Below are 16,667 nucleotides of genomic sequence, written 5' to 3' on the forward strand. Positions count from 1 at the left end.
TCATAGGAGCCCATCCTCTTCTCTCCCTCACTTCATATTATCTTGACACTATAAGATATGAATCAGGATATTATTGCAATTTATCTCGATTAACGAAACCCCAAAAGAAGGCAGAGTCAGATGCACGTACACAAAGACCATAATGTTTTTCTTTCACAAAAAGATCATAATTCGGTACCATCAATATATCACTAACTAGTAAGCAATAATCCAAGAGTCATTTACTCATCGAGATTACTGGTTGGTGTATCCTTCTCAGCCAATAAGCATTGTCCCAACTATCTGGGGATTTAACAATGCCTCACCTGCCAAGCATTCCTAGCTAAAATTACTGTTGATGTCCTTTTTAATCTTTCTAAAATATATGATTAAAATTCATGAATATTAAATTTGAATCATTCCATATACTTCCAATAAGCATTGTCCGTTTGCCAAGCATCCCGAGAACACTTTGTTCTTCACACCATTTTATTAAGAAATGAAAAGGTTGGGGAAATTTCGCACCATATCATTTCATACATTCTGTCATCTCAAGCACACTTGCTCCTCATCCGAGCAGAAGACCCACAGCATGAAATAAAGGAAATACTGATCACAGCACATAAAAGATCTGTTTCATCCAGAAAGAGATACAACTATGGACTATTGTCCAGTATAAATAGAACAAGCAGCCAACACCGCATTACCAGATGTCCAAATTCACATTCAAACAATAAGAACGATATACATCTTTTTCCTTTTGGCTATGTGTTCCAACTTCCAACTTTCTTGCCTAGCGCTGAAATTGGATGGAGTATGAACCCGTATTTGGATCTTTTACAGCTTTAAAGTTGTCAAGGTTCATTCCAAAACGTCCCAAAACAGAATTTCCCATCTCCTTCAACTTCCCTGCAAGGAGTCAAAAGGTGTTATCTTAAAAAAATGCTATGAAAGATTCTTCGATGGGTAAAAAGAAGCATAGCTTCCTCTTTGACATGACTTGAAACGGAAATAGTGAGAAAAATGGGTTTCCTATTGTTTTATCTCATTCTTTCATTCTAAATGTCAAATTAAAGGTGATATGCCATACTATGAGACTGACAAATTATAATTGAGAGGAAAGACATCCAACAATAATGGATGAAGCACAAGAATTCACCAAATGCTATATGGTTGTAAAGATGTAGCACAATTGTAATGCGAGATATTCTGCTGGCATATTTGAACTTGGTGCATGTTCAACGATATTTCTATTGAATCAAAACCCATATGCAAGTGAATATTTAATTCTAGCAAGATTTTTTGGTTGGCATATCTGATCCTAATGCATATTCATGTTGAGTGAAAATCTATCTCCCTTGATTTACAAAGGACTACAAAATAGGAAGGCAGGGCGATAAGTAGACATCACAATTCTAAAATTTAGTCTTCTACGAGTCTGCATGCCTATTTCACCATCACAAAAGATAGAACTAACCAACAAATTCCATAAGAGCAAAATATAAATCAGAATTTGTCAAAAAGTCAAATGAAAAAACATCGAAATCCAATTTATCTTTATTTGCATAAGAAAAATTGTTTATAAATATAGAGAAGGAAATACATGTTATATGAGCTTACCAATCATCTCTTCCTTCATCTTCTCTCGTTTTTCTGCTGCAATAGGCTCTAACCGTCTTATGTTCCTTCTAGCTTGATCATTTGAAGGATCTAACTCCATGACTTTTTTCCAGTCTGCAGGAAAATTTTACAAGATAAGTACCACAATTTAAGAATCCATCCATTAGAACCATTAGGCAACTTTCCAATTCTCTCCAGAGCTTTTACCAAAATAAGTGCTGACTGATATATTGGAGGAAAAACTTATAAAGAAACAGAAAACAAATTATATAACAACATGAATGACAGCAAAGTAAATCTTCAACAGAATATATAAATAAACATTTAACCATACCTGCAATAGCTTCTTCATAGTGTTCAAGCTTTTCATGTGCCTCTGCTCTTCTGAGCAGTGCTTTTATATATGAAGGATTCAACTCCAATGCTTTTGTGCATTCCTTGATAGTGTCATTAAATTTTTCCTGAAGAAAATTGAATGCTTCAATGACAAAAAAATCAAGCTGAAATACTTGCTGAATGAAGTACCAGAAAGAAAGAAATACATGCTGAATGAATAATGGAGCAAGTGGGTGAGATAGGTCTGGTTATAAACACTTCATAACTTATTGGGTAGAATGGCACCAACCTATTTTCCTTCTAGGGTGGGTTGCATTTGCATATAGCATAGATTTATCAGATCTTTCAAATGAGGTCAATGCTACAAGATTAATGCCCGATCCACCATAAGCTGAATCTAGATTAGGTATAGGTCAACTTAGACGCAAGGATAGGGTGACAAAAGTATCATGGTATACACCAATATAAAATTCTAAAATGAAAGAACTTCCACCACCATTTTCAGACAACTGTGGATGAACTGGCCAAAACCACTGAAAGTCAACTGAAAGCAGTCAAGTTTCTGCTGAAAACGATGGAAACCAAAACTTAGAGAGGAGGTCAATTTTCAGTTCACACTAAAACCATCCCATTAAGTATCATCTCAGCATTCAGGTGCCAGTCATTCATCATGGATAGGGCCAACTCTTAGACGTGTATCTTGGATTTCATTTCCTCAATGAATTCTGGGTGGGCTGTTCACCCTCCCAATTTCTCAAAAAAAAAAAAAAAAAACTTAGAAGCACCCACATACCATAAGAAGGAATGCCAGAAATTCTAGGGTAATTGAGCGGAGTCAGTGTTTTAAACTAAGCAAGGATGATTGGAACAAATATTTTTATATAATCTTTGACAAAAATTATAAGAAATTTTGGATAACTAGGGGACAAAAAAATTTGCAGCTTATCTAGAGTCTAAAAGTGTGTATATCAGATCAGCCCAAACTCCACATTCTTTAGGTTTTTGAGGATATCAGGCAACCGGAATCATCCTAAATAAAAAGTTAAAAAGAGTATAAATGCTGACTCTGACCTGAACCAAACAGGTCCTTAAATCAGGGTGAGCATTGCAGGTCTGTTTAATCCAACCCGTGCTATCCTATAGTATACAATACAATGAGACCTGTGCCTGACAAAATCTTGCTAGAGGATACAGGCATATGCTTAGAACTAGTCATAGATGACCAAATTATAAAGGGTTTAAAAGGCGGAAGCAAAGACATCTTCAAAATACATGAATATATTTGGTTAAAGGGAATATATAAGAACAAAGGCTTACCATTAAAAAACAAACATATGATTAAATTCCATAATAAGGCAATCATAAAGCCCATGCAAGAATGATAGTTCGATCGACCATTACAATAAGAAAAAATGAATGTTTATACAAAAAAGATGTGAGCAAGCTTCATTGCAAAATCATCTTTCAAAGAATTCTAGAAGAATAATTATAAACATTTCCTGAAAACATAAACATGGCAGGACACCATGCAATATCTTCCAATATAAATTCCTTCATGCATACATGGTACTTCGACTTAAAAAAAAAGGCATGCCAAGGTTTCCAAATAAAGTTTAGAAGCATCTTTAGACCAAGAACTACAGAGACAATTTAGTGTTCTGGAGCATTGAAGGTTGAAAAATAAAGTTATAGTTAAAAATTGGAATATATCACCAAGGAAGCTGACACATTTGGAAACATTAAAAAAACAAAAAAAAAAACCACAGAAAAAAAAAGCCAGGCAGCTTTTAGAAGAACTTGTACTGAATATTATGACTATTTAGTAGATATGGAGACTCTAGTATATTAATCAAGTTTTGTTTCCAGAAATCTGGGTTTCATTCATATAAGATTCACTAAGATATTAAATACGTGGATCTTCAAAGTTGGGAATAGAAGACAGAATTAATAATATGAAATTTTCCATGAAAAAATGTCGGGGAAAAAATGGCCTACCAATTTCAGGAAGCATACGCCGCGGTTTGCATGACACATGGAACAAACTTCAGATGAAGGCACTTCAGAGGCAATTTGCAACGCAAGTTCATATTGCATTAGGGCATTTTCATACTGCCCAGCCTTAAAAAGTTTATTTCCTTCTTCTTTTGCATCATTTGCTTGATTTAGAGCTTTCTGCTTCACAAGGAAAGGATGATTTAATGCAATGTATTCTGAAAAGAAGCTAAAAAGCTTCGTAGCATACACTACTACCAAAATATTATGAATAGAACTTATGTGATGTGATATAGTGACAAATGTGAGAACCCATGCTTGAAATAAATGAAAGGCAAAGCAGATTATATATCTGAACAACTCAAACCAATATTTTGTTTGTGCAAGTATTATGCATCTTGGAAGGGGAGGATTCCCTATCCTTGTATACTTTAGGTTACAGTGAAAACTAAAAATTTCCTCCTATAGAAAACTGATCCTATAAGATTTTACATCTATATCTAGCTCTTCTGTAATCCTCATCCCATAAGCCTGCAAAACTCAATATGGTGAGCGTTGAACTATTGGGAAATAATAAGCATAAAATGCGAAATGATGCTAAGAAATTTTAACATGCGAAGAAGATATTGAAAAACCACGAAGGATTGAGTTGCATAGGAAAATAGACTACAGATGACATGAGAACTTTGCAGGAAACAACAGAGGCTGCCAATATGTGATTAAAGAATCTAAACATAGACCATGAGACATGCCAGTGGTGAAAAGTGACAAAATGAAATTTTCTGGCGTAGAAGATGTGGCAGGAAAGCCCAATGCAAATAAATAAGAGAATGTCCATTGTTTATGATTATGGTTAGATATTTTGATATCTTCCGCCATATAGGAATTTCGGAGACGTCAATGTTTCTTTTCGAGTAAAATTCAAAGTTGTTGGTTTAAAAAAGTATCATCCGAAACTCAGGCATCGAATATGTTTTGTAATATGTATAAAACTATTCTAGCAGAGATAGGACTGTTGTAGGCAATGTAAGGCAAAGCTAGTGCAAAATTCATGAAAAATAAATGTATTTCGGAAACTTCAAGATTAAAACCAACATAAGTATAAAAATGAAATCAACCAGAATTTATACAGTTATCTATAGCAAAATCCAAAATCACCCGATATAAACAAGAGAATTCAGCCCAAACGTTTGAAATATGGTTCCCATTGCAAACAATTAGGGACGAGTTTCCAATAACCCAGATAATTTTTCCTAAATTATGGGAGGTATTTCCTGTTGGAAGTTGATAAACTTAATTATGCTGAGGAATTCAAAGGGTCATATGAAGTATCCAAAGGGTCATATGGATAATCTAAAAGGTCTCATTATGATGTACTTATTAGGGGAGTTAAAAGGTCACTTCTAGTGCCTATAAATATGTGGCTATCATGAAGAAGAATGCATGGAAGAAAAAAAAAAAGAAAGGAGTGGTAGATAGAGAGGGCTTGAAAGAAAAATTGTATTCCTCTTTGAAGAAAAGTTGTACTACACCATTATCTTATATAAAGTATTTTCTTTCCATGTTCTTGTGTTTCCACCACCATTGCATATTCTATCAAAGTGGTATCAGAGCTTGGTCATGGCTACCGGGATGCTTCCTATTCCTCGTCTCACCAATACCAACTATGAGAATTGGAGTATCCAAATGAAGGCATTACTTGGATCTCAAGATATTTGGGACATAGTCGAAAAGGGCTATGAAGAAGACGGAGATAGAGCACAACAACGAGAGACTTTGAAGAAAGATAAGAAGGCTCTCTACTTCATTTATCAAGGCCTTAGATGAAGCCGCTTTTGAGAAGATTGCTGGTGCTACCAACTCAAAGCAAGCATGGGAGATCCTCGAGAAAGCCCATAAGGGTGTTGAGAAAGTGAAGAAGGTGCGCCTTCAAATATTGAGAGGCGAGTTCGAGACTTTGAAGATGAAGGAAGGAGAATCCATCTCGGATTACTTCACAAAGGCTCTATCTATTGTAAAACAAATAAGGAGAAATGGTGAGAATATAGAGGACAAGCGTGTGGTGGAGAAGATCCTAAGATCCTTGGATCAAAAGTTTGACTATGTTGTGACAGCAATTGAAGAGTCCAAAGATGTGGATACTATGACAATTGATGAGCTCATGGGTTCTCTACAAGTCCATGAGCAGAAGATCTTGTTGCGAAAAGAAGAACCTTTGGAGCAAGCCCTGAAAAGCAAGCTCACCATCAGTGAGAAGAAGGAAGGCCCAACTGACTGAGGACAAACATAAAAAACCATGGTCATAGTTACAGCCGTGGATATCATTCATGGACGAGGCCGTGGACAAGGGCGAGGTTCTTTTGGACGTGGCAGAGGAAGAGGAGGCCTAGGATTTCCATCAAATGAAGAAAGCACTCAAGATGAAAAAGGCAACGAGGTTTTCTCAAGAGGAGAACGAAGGTATGATAAAAGAAATGTTAAATGTTTTATTTGTGGCAAATATGGTCATTTTTCCTCAGAATGTTACCATAATAAGAATAATCAAGTGCATGAGAAGGCCAACTATGCAAGGAAGGAGGAAGGAGAAAATGGTGTGCTACTACTAGCAGAGAAGGGAGAAGAAGCCCTCCAATGAGAATAAATGGTACTTGGATACCGGTGCAAGCAATCATATGTATGGGCACAAACATATCTTTAAAGAGTTAGATGAGACAGTGGAAGGCAACGTTTCTTTTGGAGATGCCTCAAAAATTCAAGTGAAAGGGGATAGGTAAGATCCTAATCCAAACTCAAGGATGGTTCTCAACAGTTCATTTCTAATGTTTACTATGTGCCTAATATTGAAAAACAATATCTTAAGTCTTGGTCAATATTAGAAAAAGGCTTAATGTTTTGCATGAAAGGAGGATGCCTGTACTTGAATAAACATGATCAGTTGATTGCAAAAGTACCTATGACCAAGAACCGAATGTTCGTGTTGAACATTAAGTATATCAATACAAAAGTGCTTAAGTGCATGCATGAAGAATAACATGTGGCCTATGGCACTTTGAGGTTCGGGCATTTGAACTTTAGCTCTTTGAAGCTCCTCTCCTCAAAGGCGATGGTAGAAGGGGTTTACCTCTCATGGAGAATACTTGTGAAGAAATATGTGAAGCATGTATTATTGGAAAAACAGTCAAGAACAAGTTTCCCAAAGGAGTCATTTCATCGAGCCAAAAAAACCTTTTGCAACTAATCCATACGGATATTTGTGGTTCCATCACACCAGCCTCATTTGGAGGTCGTCGTTATTTTCTAACATTATTGATGACTTTAGCAGGAAAACTTGGGTGTATCTCTTGAAGGAGAAACGCGGAGGCCCTGGAGATATTCAAAAAATTCAAAGCTTTTGTGGGAGAAACCAAAATTGGGTGCCAAAATCAAAGCTTTGAGATCAGATCGAGGAGGAGAGTATACCTCGAAGGAGTTCGAAGAATTCTGCAAATCTCAAGGCATTTGGAGAACCTTAAACTGCCGCATACTCCACCCCAGCAGAACGGCGTCAGCAGAAAGGAAGAATCGAACCATTCTTGACATGGTGAGAAGCACGCTGAACACAAGAAAATGCCAAAAGAGTTTTGGGCAGAAGCCGTAAATTATGCGGCTTGTACATCCTCAACCGCTGCCCCAACAAAGAATCTTGATGGAAGAACCCCTCAAGAAGCATAGAATGGCTATAAGCCAAATGTATCTCATCTAAGAGTATTTGGTTGTATTGCCTATGCACACATCCCAGATCAAAGAAGAAGCAAGCTTGATGATAAGAGTTATCCTTGCATCTTTATAGGATATGACCAGAGGTCCAAGGCATATAATCTCTATGATCCAGAGACAAAGAAGACTATTATAAGCTTGAGATGTGAAGTTCAACGAAGAAGGAAGTTGGAATTGGAGCACCAACTTGGTGGAAGTACAAGAAGAAGAAGAAGATGAAAAGGCTCAAGCTGAAGATTCCTCACCTCTCTCTTCACTAGCACGAGATCTCCATCTTTAAGTGAGGATTTCAGAAAAGACAAGAAGCATTCAAGATCTCTATGGGGTAACAAGGCCTCTTAATCTCATTTGGTTATATGCTGATGAGGATGTAATCTCTTTTGAAGAAGCAGTAAAGAATGGAAAATTGGAAGACGGCCATGGATGAAGAAATTGAAAGCAATCCAAAAGAATGACACATGGGAGCTTACCACTCTTCCAGAAGGCCATGAACCCATCAGAGTGAAATGGGGTTTACAAGGTAAAGAAGAACGCAGAAGGAAAATAGAAAAATACAAGGCTCGCTTAGTAGCTAAAGGCTACAAACAGCAAAGCCAGGATTGACTACGAGGAGGTATTTGCTCCCGTAGCTCGTATGGAGACAATTCGCCTGGTAATTTTCTTGGCAACACAAAACAATTGGAGAAGTCTACCAACTAGATGTGAAGTCGGCCTTTTTGAATGGCTTATTAGAAGAAGAAGTATATGTTGAGGCAACCTAAAGGGTATGTGAAGAAGGAATGCAAAGAGAAGGTTTTAAAGCTAAAGAAGGCACTTTATGGCTTAAAACAAGCTCCAAGAGCTTGGAACTCAAGGATTGACAGCTACTTCAAAGCAAACGGCTTCAAGCAATGTCCCTCTGAGTATGCTGTGTATGAAAAAGAAAAAATTCTAACATATTACTTGTTTGTTTGTATGTGGATGATCTCATCTTTACAGGTAACGATCCACAAATGATTGAAGAATTCAAGCATGCTATGATGAAGGAATTTGAGATGACAGGACATGGGACTCATGACATACTTTCTTGGTTTGGAAGTCAAACAACATGAAGAAGGAATTTTCATATCCCAAGAAGGGCTATGCTAAAGAAATCTTGAAGAGATTTCAAAATGGAAGATTGTAATCCTATAAGCACCCCCGTTGATTGTGGAGCAAAAATATCAAAAGAAGATGAAGGAAAGGTTGTTGACCCTACTCTCTACAGAAGCTTAGTGGGAAGTTTGAGGTATATGACCGTATACAAGGCCGGACATATTATATGCAGTCGGCTTAGTCAGCAGATTTATGGAAGAGCCCAAATCAACTGCATGGAAGGCAGCAAAGAGGATTCTTCGGTACATTCGAGGTACTATTACTGATGGACTATTTTATTCTCATCTTAATAACTTTTGAACTTGTTGGCTACTCAGATAGTGATTGGGCTGGAGACATGGATGACCCTAAGAGTACTTCTGGATTCGCATTTTTATGAGAAAATACAGTATTTTCATGGATGTCAAAAGAAGCAACCTATTGTTATTCTTTCTACATGTTGAAGCTGAATATGTTCTGCATCTGCATGTGTATCACATGCAATATGCTAAGAAACTTGCTAAAGGAAGTTGGTTCTGAGCAAAAGAAGCCCACTAGATAAACATTGATAGCAAATCAGCCATTGCACTAGGAAGAATCCGGTTGTATCATCAAAGAAGCAAAACATATTGATATTCGTTTTCATTCAATCCGGGGAACATGTGAAGAATAAAGAGGTAGTGCTACAATATGTGAAGACTCAAGATCAAGTGGCTGATATATTCACTAAAACCTTGAAAAGTAGACCCTTCAATCAAGTTTAAAAGTTCTCTTGGTATGATAAAGAAAGAACAATTAAGTTTTAAGGGGGAGTGTTGGGAAGTTGATAAACTTAATTATGCTGAGGAATTCAAAGGGTCATATGAAGTATCCCAAAGGGGTCATATGGATAATCTAAAAGTCTCATTATGATGTACTTATTAGGGGGAGTTAAAAGGTCACTTCTAGTGCACTATAAATATGTGGCTATCATGAAGAAGAATGCATGGAAGAAAAAAAAAGAAAGGAGTGGTAGATAGATAGGGCTTGAAAGAAAAATTGTATTCCTCTTTGAAGAAAAGTTGTACTACACCATTATCTTATATAAAGTATTTTCTTTCCATGTTCTTGTGTTTCCACCACCATTGCATATTCTATCATTCCCAAACTCATGGATCATCCCATCAAGTTTAGTGCGCCAGGAGAAATTACAATGATCATTCTCTTTTGTATAAAAAATTGGATCCCTTTTATCATCAGATAAGAACATGGATTTGGTTTTCGAGTCCATCGCCTACCCTTTTTTTAAAAAACCTAGATAACACTCCTTCGTAGGACCCCACAAAATTCATAATAGATAAAGAATCTTATGTACAAATTAGAAGGCAAATTTCAGTACTAACAATGGGATTACATATAAAAAATCTAAACTTTAAACCACGGGAAAAAAGACTTCCACATCTACAAGAATCCAAAATTCGTAAAAACAGATCAAAGCAAAAATAAGCGATTATCGGACCTCTTTCAACTGCTCGTCCGTCAGCGCGTCCTCAAAAGCTTCGTCCTCGCTGCCGGCTCCTTCCTCTGTTAGGGCCACCGAAGCCTCCGGACCTCTCGGCTCCGGCCGGCTCTCCGGCGCTTCTTTGCTCTCTTCCGGCTCGATGACGACCATTTCCCCTCGGCTGAACCAAGGATCAAAGAGAAAGAATTATGAGACAAAGGGATGAATCAATGATTCGCAAATCGTAACGTTCGAATCAACTGGAACTAGGTTTGCTCCGATCATATGATCCGATTTACCAAGATCGAGGCGCCGATACCCCGGAACTTTTTTCTAGGGTTTTGGAGATGCTTCGAGAGAGAGAGAGGCGATTCCGCCTATAAAATAAGGCGGGCGGAGGCGGTTTATTTAAACAAGCTTATATGTGAAAATAGTATTAGACAGTGGTTTATATGTAAAAGCGCCTCTATTTTATTTGAGATACTCATGCGTGTAACGTGATAGGGTCTTATATGTGAAAACGCCTGTAGACCGCGGAAAAAGTTTTATCTAATAATACTAGTAATTTGCCTGGATAATTACAGTACAACGGCGACGCATCTGCCGAGTTCACGCAGCGGGTAAATTAAATCAGTTGCGTGGTTCGGATCCGGTAACGTTTTCTCCCGTGTCGTGCACGCGTGCAGTATTCTTGATGTAATTTAATGCGCAATAAGGGAGCTTAAACTAATTTTTCTATTAGACCTCTCGTTCCCGTCTTCTTCCCTTCGCTCGGCCGTCGGAAATGGCCGCCCTATCGACGCTGTTCACCGGCGTGAAGCGGCCGCCTCCATTCCCCTCCTCCGCCGCCTTCCCTCTCTCCAAGCCCTTGTCTACTTCGAGATCCCAACGGAGGAACCCCTTCTCTGCCTCGCTGGTCGTCATCGCGGCTGTGACCATCTCCAACGCCCATACCCGGGAGCGGGAGAGGCTCAAGTAGCTATTCCGGGAGGCTCGAGAAAGGTGCCTCGTCGATCCCATGGACGGTGTCTTCTTCACCCTCGACGATTTCCTCGCCGCCTTTGACAAGCACGACGGGTCCGAGCCCAAGTTGGTCCCAAGGTTCGACATATCCTCTCTCTCTCTCTCTCTCTCTCTCTCTCTCTCTCTGTGTGTGTAATTTCGAGTATTTAACATGATTTGGTCATGTTTGGAGCTTAAATGCTAACCTGTTACTTTGATAGAATGTGGTTTAGTCTGATATCATTGGATTTAATTACTTCAGTTTGTTAAAGAATGCGCTTTGAGCGCCGATTAGTATTTTTGAATCATAGGTCCGTAAGAGTTTGAGTTCTTGGAATGATGGATGGGAGAAAATGCTTTCTTCAAATCGACAGCAAAATTTATCAACAATCTCCGCATGAATTTGTAATTTTGACAAGACGTAATTTGGTCATCGACTAGCCATCTTAAATTGATAGGCGCTAATTGATTTTATATCATGTCATCTAGACTGACAACTTTTCTGGGTCAACTTGAAGTGAATTATTAAACCTGGATGCATTTTCTATTAAATTTAGCAATATCCAAAGCTATACGTCTTTTCATGCTTTCTTTTAACCAAATTATATGACTTATGTGGACAATCTGATGATGTTGTTGTTGTTTTCCTCTCTAGTTTAGGCCTAAATGTTTAAATTTTGGTCCCTTTTCTTTTCTGTACAACTACTAATTTCAGTCTGTTGTGATCTATCGATATTATTAAGTCAGCTATTTAATACTTGCAGGTTATTATAATTCTTTGCAGCACATGAGATCCAACTATTTTTCCATTTTTTTTCTCCCCCAAGGTTAAAGGAACTGTCTTTATGACAGATGATAATGGTGCTCTTGTGGACATTGTAGCAAAAGCATCTGCATACCTGCCTATTCAAGAAGCATCTATTTATAAAGTTTCACATGTAGCAGAGGCAGGCATATATCCCGGATTAGAAGATGAGTTTGTTGTAATTGGTGAGAATGCAGTAGATGATAGTTTGATTTTAAGTCTACGATCAATTTGATGCGATCTTGCATGGGAAAGGTGCCAGCAGCTCCAAGATGCTGTGGTCACAGGTAAGGTGGGGATCATGTACCGCATCTAGTTGTCTCCATCTATGATTGCTATGTCGGCCCTTTTCTTGGCAAACATGGATCTGCTGATTAGGTCTCATGTATGATATTAGTCTCTGGTCCTTTTTTCTATCAACTTTAGCTGATCCACTCCCAGGAAGATTTGATGTTTTTAGTTTCAGAGTATTCTTCCTACAATTGCATGATTGACTTTGTTTCCTGTATTTGCCTCTATATTTCTCATGTTTTTATTGGAAAAGTAATATTGGAAAAGCAATACTGAAGGCTTGCAGCATTGCAATTAGCCATAAGGGATCAAGATAAGACTCTCCAAATGCCAACTTTGTCTCATATTGCTGCTGTTCATTTGTATTCAGAAGCCATGGAGGATTTTATAGCTTTATCTCTGTCTAAATGTGTTGCTATTTAAGCTTCATATACCAAGGTCTCTTGCTTTTGCATCAAGAGTTGTTTTGAGCTTCATAACACATTAGGCTTTGAATCTTAAACAAACTTGAATCTCAAGCTTGCCCTTTACATTTATATTCCTTCAAAGTTTCTACTAAAATTCTCCTCAATTTCTTATTAATATTCGCATTCAAACAAGCATTTGCAAATTCATTTCATTAATTTGTGTTAATGGAGCAAAGCCTCTCTAGGTAATCAAAGAGCCTCCTTTTCTTCTTCTTTCATCAAATGCCTATCTTGAATTGGCTGTATTATCCAAATAAAAATATGCAAGAGTCACTGAAAACATATAATTAAAGTCCGCCAACTGCGAATCATGTGTAGCATGTGGAACCAAGGACGGAATATACTGATGTTTCTTCAATTCTACTATTTCAATTATAATAATTGATGAAAATGGAGTAAGCAGGAAGTGCTGTTACTGAAGGATTAATGTAAATCAATATAAGCGGAATGCTTGGGTTTGGTTTGAGCAGTTGAATAGAGAATGGCGGATCAAAGAAACATAGGTGCGAGTGCTAAAGCAGCAAACTGTAATTTGAAAAAGCTCATATTGTAGTATACCATTAATTAAGGTGACCAAAAATAGATTGATCAAGGTAAATTGCTTATGTAAATAACATAAATCTTCAGTGGGTTGAGGTTCATTCAAGTTTCTGACCAACTATCTAGCTTACAGTTGCAAAAAAGTAAAAGTGGAGGGGATTCAGGTGGTAGAGCAAGAAAGTATGTTTCTGTAAGGCAAACACATTGTGTAAAAATTGTCTGCAGAGTACAACACTGCATAAGTCAATTTATTAAGGAAAGCTCCAAGTCTTTATGAAATTGAGGAGCTAGTGTGGTATCATGATAGAAGCTTCCTGTATCTAAGGCCCAATATTTCCTTTGAAATTGGGAACTAATAAGTGTTAGCAATGTTTATTAATGGAAAGATTGATAAAAGGGAAAAAAAGTCTTGAGCAATCATGAATAGGTGCTGCTAATCCGCAATATGAACTATTTTAAACATTTTGAAGACAATTGGATCGACGGCTTAAAGTTTTTTTATCAAGTGGTTGCGTGGCAAAAGGTTCATGTGCAGAGTCAAATAACAGTTCTAATTATTTATGTCCATTGGCTTTTATATAATTTTAGGTTAAATTTAGAGTTTTGAAGAGGTCTACATGCTTGAGGGCAAGGTTCTTGCGTGGATGTTGCGCTGCAGGCACAACCATTACTGGAGGGGGGACCTATGTTGATTTTGCACCTTAGAATCTGGTATCTGGACTATGTTGCAGTCAAACATTCTTTAGGACTGATGCAATGTTATACACCCGAAATATGGCAAAGGAAACTGCTTACAGGAGTCCCCTTGATATATTTTTTTTCACTCTGTTAAAGAACCAAAAGTTTAGGATTAGTTTTCTTTGGATATAGTTCTTAATCCTTCTAGGTGAGTCTGTGCTACAAAATTCTGTATGCAAGGGCATGAGTTAATTTATTAGATTCATTTATGGACTGCTAGAATTTATAAAAGTTTGATAATCCATGGGTCATCTGTCATCTGTAAACTTGAGTGATGCCCAATTGTGGTTGAACGATTCCTTCAGACCCTCTTCTTCCTCCTACAGACCCTCTTCTTCCTCCTTGCTTTATTGTATTAAAATATTTTACTTATCTCCTACTAATACATGTAGCCATGTTCTCTAGGATTTGTTAGGAAGGATCACTGAGTTAGTTAATTTCCCTTCCGAAAAATGAAAACCTACTCATAAAATGCATCCAATTATCAGCTCATGGAACAGATCTATTGAAATTTGGAACTCAATATTTGCCTCTAATTATGATTTTTAGTGAGGTCAACATATAATACTGTTTTGCCCTTCATGCCTGCCTTTTAATGATCACATGCTTTTATGAACTGCAGGTTGTTGGGCAAAATAAAGGAGGTGTGGTGGTCATCATGGAGGGCCTTCATGGTTTTATACCATTTTCACATATTTCAATGGTGGTTGTTGTAACCTGATATCTGCATATTCTAATTTATTGGTGCTACTTAGTTGAACACCTAGGTTGTTTCACTTAACAACCATTTCCAAGAACAATCTCGTTATTTTTAAAGAAAAGCAAAGAGGAGTTTCACTGTGTTGCTTGTGAGTAATAGCACAACATTAGCTAATAAATCAATATCTTTTCCTGATTCTGTTGGTATTGTAGAATATATAGATCTTGTAGACATCAGCCTCTATTTTTTGGCAAAGTGGCACTCTGTCAATACAGTTTACTTGCACTAGTCTGATCTAGTATTACTTGTTTCTGATTCTTGGACTTGATGTGCCAACTAGATATCAACTGCAAGAGAACTCATCAACAAGAAACTACCTGTGAAATTTGTGGAGGTTGATAAAGAACAGTCTTGGCTTGTTCTCAGTAATTGCAAGGCTGTGGCAATCAATAAAGCTCATATTGGAATAGGGTCAGTTGTCACTGGAATTGTTCAGGGCCTGAAACCATATGGTGCCTTTATTGACATAGGTGGAGTTATTGGCCCTCTCCATGTTAGCCAGATAATTTATAACCTTGTTTCAGATGTTGCGACAGTCCTGCAGCCTGGTGACAGGCTAAAGGTATACAGGTTTGACTCTTTCATGTTCTCTTGATTGCTTGGCTGTTTTCAAGAAGGTTCTAATGGAAGCTTCTTATTACTACTAAAAGCCATGTCTATGAAGACACTTTTCTGAAACAGAGATTGAGAAGTAGTAAAAAGGCAGCTTTACCATCATAATCATAATTATCTAGACTTTTCTCAACTGAGGCACTTTATGGTATTCCTAATCTTAGTTCTGCTTAGAAGCAAGGTTTTATAAAAAGAATCCACATAGTTGTTTACTAGCATATAACCTACACGATACATGGGATACGATTTTTTCTGTTTTTCCCAATAGTTCTTGAAATGCAATGTAATAAATTATAAGGCTTGATAATTACCATCGCGATTTATTATAATTGTCTCAAATAACACTGTCTACCTTGAGTTTCAGCTCCAAGTAATCGAACTTTTCCCACTTTTTATGCAGAGTGGCTTCTCGTATTTGAGGTGATTGTAGACCCCTTCATGCCAATTGTACCCATCAAGGATCTAGACATAGCAGGATCCCACTGGTAGAGGTGTAAAAATGGAACGAGTAATTTTAGCATGCTGCTGCTACTCTTTCTTCCATAGGCTTCTACGGAGATACTTTTTGTCAGACAGTTGTTATCATCAATTCTTGCTTTTGTATTTTTATGCTAATATTGTTGAAATGCTAGGAAACATCCTCCGCAATGTTGTATAAATGGTGTTGACAAGATCATGAGAAGTTACTGGACAAAGCAGAGAGTAGCTATCAGTCTCATATTTTCATTTAAGGCTGCAATTGTAGGTTTTGGATAAATTTAAATTTTTGAATTTTAAAATTAAAATTCTTTTAGGAGGTGTTTTGTTGTTAAATAGAGCAAGTTCAAAAATGAAAACAATTGAGTATAAGAATGCAAGAAAAAATGAACTAGAAATTGCTGCAGTGGCCATGATTAGTAATTTCAATATAATATATATATATATATTATATATATATATATATATATATTAGGGACATCCTAAGAAACAAGCTTTTGATAATAATATAGAAATGTGGTTGTTTGTATGAACTTTCTGAGACAATTGTGATATGATTATTGATCAAATATAAATAAGAGTTAAACCATATTATAGCATTCTGAGTTGTATATTATGGTAGCCAGAGAGGGAGGTTGAGATCCTGCAGCCCTGCACAGGCTGATAGATCAAGAGCACAATAATGATGGAAAGCATCAG

General features: G+C 37.2%; 1 protein-coding gene and 1 long non-coding RNA gene across 4 annotated transcripts; one reads left to right on the top strand and one right to left on the bottom strand.

The window, feature by feature from the left end:
- Positions 1–482: 482 nt before the first annotated feature.
- LOC120105797 (tetratricopeptide repeat protein 1-like) lies at positions 483–10,640 on the bottom strand. The gene is made up of 6 exons (XM_039118542.1): positions 10,576–10,640; positions 10,295–10,457; positions 3,931–4,107; positions 1,934–2,060; positions 1,600–1,713; positions 483–888 (listed from the first exon to the last, which is right to left on the bottom strand). Exons 2-6 carry the CDS (start codon positions 10,445–10,447, stop codon positions 773–775), a joined length of 687 nt encoding a protein of 228 aa, XP_038974470.1. The 5' UTR covers positions 10,448–10,457; positions 10,576–10,640; the 3' UTR covers positions 483–772.
- Positions 10,641–11,037: 397 nt separating this feature from the next.
- On the top strand, positions 11,038–16,220 carry LOC120105798. 3 transcript variants are annotated; one of them, XR_005508090.1, is made up of 4 exons: positions 11,038–11,377; positions 12,043–14,967; positions 15,160–15,441; positions 15,892–16,220. It is a non-coding gene; the product is annotated as an uncharacterized LOC120105798 (long non-coding RNA). The 3 variants fall into 3 exon arrangements; XR_005508088.1 differs by having other exon boundaries at positions 12,043–15,441; XR_005508089.1 differs by having other exon boundaries at positions 14,742–15,441.
- The last annotated feature ends 447 nt before the right edge of the window (positions 16,221–16,667 follow it).

The sequence above is a fragment of the Phoenix dactylifera genome, unplaced genomic scaffold (assembly GCF_009389715.1).
Source record: "Phoenix dactylifera cultivar Barhee BC4 unplaced genomic scaffold, palm_55x_up_171113_PBpolish2nd_filt_p 000371F, whole genome shotgun sequence".
NCBI classification, from domain to species: domain Eukaryota; kingdom Viridiplantae; phylum Streptophyta; class Magnoliopsida; order Arecales; family Arecaceae; genus Phoenix; species Phoenix dactylifera.